The sequence below is a fragment of the Sinocyclocheilus grahami genome, unplaced genomic scaffold, assembly GCF_001515645.1.
Source record: "Sinocyclocheilus grahami isolate Dianchi unplaced genomic scaffold, SAMN03320097.WGS_v1.1 scaffold692.1, whole genome shotgun sequence".
Classification (NCBI taxonomy): domain Eukaryota; kingdom Metazoa; phylum Chordata; class Actinopteri; order Cypriniformes; family Cyprinidae; genus Sinocyclocheilus; species Sinocyclocheilus grahami.
In genome coordinates, this window is record NW_015505871.1 from 1,343,788 (window position 1) to 1,347,606 (window position 3,819).

Consider the following 3,819-nt stretch of genomic DNA (forward strand, 5'->3'; position numbering starts at 1 on the left):
CTAAATGTCTTTCCGATCTGATATGTGATGGGAAAAGAGAGAATGAGTTCAGCACACGGCGAGGACTCGACTGTGAGATTGGATCGAATCAGGCTCCTCGTAAAAACAAAGCATCGAATGTTCGACTATTCGGGGTCACTCCTAAACCACACTACTTGAAAATGTTTAACTTTTTTTGTTAGGATGCATCAGTCAAACACAAAGTTAAAAACACACAAGTCTTTATTGTAGTTTAGACAGTGTTTTAAGGTGAGATGACACTCAATAACACTCATAATGCTAAACATACAAAGATACAAGATACATACAAACAACACAAAGTTCTAGCTCTGATATACCACTGGCTTTCCATGAACTGCACATCTGTTTAAGGCACATGTTAATTAAACCACTGGCACATGTAAACGGTGCCGATCACATGGTTTTGTTGTTAATTTTTGATAACCGATCATTCTTCTGCTTCTGAATGAATATGTGAGCTTACTGTTTTAATATAATCACGTAAACAATGTGTCCGAATAGCACAGAAAACAAGAAAATGACCTCCACAAGACAGTTTAAAGACACGATTATACACGAAAAATATAAAGATAAGCTTACTCTGGCACATCCCTTTCTACACGCTCAGTAAAAACACTCATTCCACTGTATTCAGACGTTCTCTCCACAACCAAACACACACATATATATATATATATATATATATACAAAACCAAACACTTCCCACTGGCAAAATACATTTAGAGTGGCTGAAACGAAAGCTCATGAATAATCTATGACATCCTAACCAGCCAATCACTGAGCTCGGAACGCTCCAGCTCTGCTCTGATTGGCTGAGAACATTCATCGGTCAGATCAGGCAGTTTCTGTGTGCGTTTCTAATGGCTACATGCTTGTGCATGCGTTTGTATCGGTCAAATAAGCTGCTTATGTGATTATGAGATGAGAGGTGAAGTGATCACGCTATCGCACCCCGAGCGTCCAAACTTTGCGGCTGCTTTCAGCACTGAGCATCTGAAGCGACACACTCAGACTCCCTGTGCTCCAGGAATGAGGAAGCGGCTGTGATTGGCAGCCAGGTCGCTGCTGTGGGCGGGGCTTCTCTTGAGGAAACATGGAGTTGAGATTCAGCTGGCCAATCACAGAGAAGCACGGAGCCGATCGGATCGAGCGCAGCACTAGAGAGAAAGAGAGAGAGAGAGATTTATAAATCAAATGCAGATTTAAAAAGAAAAAAGTTATACATGTAAAAAGTCACCTAGATGATAATGGTAACACTGGTTTGTTATACATTTTTATGTTTTTATTCTTTAAAAAAGGACTGAATGCAATAAAACTAAACACACAACATTTAAAAAAAGGAAAAAAATATATATATATTTAGATTTTAGAGTTAGATGTTTATATTATATTTTTGCTGTCCAATGAAAAACAAAAATAAAAGCTATCTGGCTAAATAAAGTAGGCACCTTTAGCACCTTTAGACACATCGGTGATAGTGTTGTCAGAAATAATAAATCAAATGCAGATTTAAAAAGAAAAAAGTTATACATGTAAAAACTCACCTAGATGATAATGGTAACACTGGTTTGTTATACATTTTTATGTTTTTATTCTTTAAAAAAGGACTGAATGCAATAAAACTAAACACACAACATTTAAAAAAAGGAAAAAAATATATATATTTAGATTTTAGAGTTAAATGTTTATATTATATTTTTGCTGTCCAATGAAAAACAAAAATAAAAGCTATCTTGCTAAATAAATTAGTCACCTTTAGCACCTTTAGACACATCTGTGATAGTGTTGTCAGAAATATAGATTTTTGCACAGTATTGACTCTAGATTCGTAATGAAGTTTGTAAGACTTAAAGTACAGTTTTCAGCCGATATAAAAGCTCGAGGGTTTTTATAAGAGCTCAAACTCTTGTGAGTGAAGAAATTAAGTCTCACGCATTTTTTTACTACTATAAAGTAAAATAATTATTATACTTGTTATGAAATATTCATTTATTATTTTACAGTTAGGAAATGTCCGTTTAGTTTTAGTGAACTGCAAATAAAGGTATAGCTATACTACAAAATATACCCCATAAACAGGGTTTGAAATTAACACAAAAAAAAACATTAAAAATCAGCGGTGGCGGGTAACGCTGTCAAATCACTAGCCAGTTTGGCGGGTTACTTTTCGTAAGTTATGTTCACTCGTTCATTTCTTGGGGACGTTCATGCAAGCCAAATCTGCACAGGTTTAGCGCAAATACTGAACTCGTGAGACATCATGACATTATCGTGTATATTGCAAAAACCAAACAAAACACACCTAAGTTACAAAGTGCAAGCATACGCGACGTGATGTAGTCAGGTCAGACTAACTTTGTGCTGTGCGCATTTAAAGTGCATTCTTTCATTGCATGATTCAGTCTGTTAATATGCATTACGAATTATCACATAATTCAAGATAAGGGGGTTGGAAAATGTATATATTTATATAAATTCATATAGTTAATATCACACGAAGAGTGCCGTTTTAAAAAAAATAAATCAGCATGGTTACAAATGTGATATTGATTTTATACAACAAGTTAATATCAAGAGACTTACGGTTTAGACAGCATATTGGCTGTTTTGCGTTATTTCGCCAACAGAAAACATTCCAGACACAGCGCTGTTCTGCGTCTCTGAGCAAAATCAACCGTTTAAATTATTTGGTTCATTCGCAATGACTCACTGAACAGTGACTTGCTGCCACTTACTGGCGGATTTAATTTCACATTTAAAGTATCTTTTAAAATAATTTAAATATCACTATTCAACATTTTAGGTTTAAAATATCAAAACATTATTTATGCATTTGTAACTGCAGGCTAAAGCATCCCATGTCCCTCTAAGCTGCATTAACACGTGTAAATACATCTAAATGCCACTTCATATTCAACTTCTGCAAAGATTAATTTTATTGATACTGATTTCATTTGTTTAGTAACAGCCTAAATGTAGTATTGTTATAATTGCCTGATTAAATGTAAGAATTTGACTCAAAAGATGATGCACACTTTTAGTAAAAATAAATTTATAAAAGTAAAAATGCCCATAAAAGGTAAAAATCAATCTAAACTTATTGGAAAAGATTCATTTCTATCACTGCTGTGAACTGACCCGCACACAGAATATGAAGAATATCAGAAACTTTAGGAGTCAGCTGTCCACGGTATCCTTAAGATATCAGCACAATAACACACTCAGCAAAATATTGTCTAATTATCTATCAATAAAATCCCAGAAAATATTGAGATATTATTTTTTGTCAATATCGCACACCCTTGGTACTGACACAAAATGATTTGCAACGGTCGCTTTGTCACGCCCAGTGTAGACAGACTCAAGCTGTTGGTTTATTTCGGGGGTTTTTTGGCTAGTAGAAGTTATGAATGGCCGGTAACTTAAAAATGTAGTAGCCAAATTGGCTGGTGAGTAGAAAAAGTTAATTTCAATCCCTGCCCATAAATATATCCTGCTCGCCCAAATAAACGATGATAAATGGCAGTGTTTCATCTTAAAGTGGAAATTAAATTCCCTGAGGTATTTTTCAAGGTACTGTATCAATTACACTAATCAAGACTGCCAAAAATGTGTTTTTCATCGGACAGCGATGATATGTCTAGTGTGTGAGTGTGAGAGTGTCTGTGCGTGCATGCGTGTGAGTGCGTGTGAGTGCGTGTGTGAGTGAGTGAGTGAGAGAGTGAGTGTGTGCGTGTGTGTGTGAATGTGTGTGTGTGTGTGTGTGTGTGTGTGAGTGAGAGAGTGTGAGTGTGTGTG

At 35.6% G+C, this 3,819-nt stretch overlaps 1 protein-coding gene across 1 annotated transcript in view; it reads right to left on the reverse strand.

Moving 5' to 3' along the window:
- Positions 1-216: 216 nt before the first annotated feature.
- Positions 217-3,819, reverse strand: part of dele1 (DAP3 binding cell death enhancer 1) — a 20,785-nt gene continuing 17,182 nt past the window's right edge. The window contains exon 12 of the mRNA XM_016243520.1: positions 217-1,178. Within this exon, the coding sequence (XP_016099006.1) occupies positions 964-1,178 (215 nt within the window). The 3' untranslated portion in view covers positions 217-963. The remainder of the gene's footprint in view (positions 1,179-3,819) is intronic.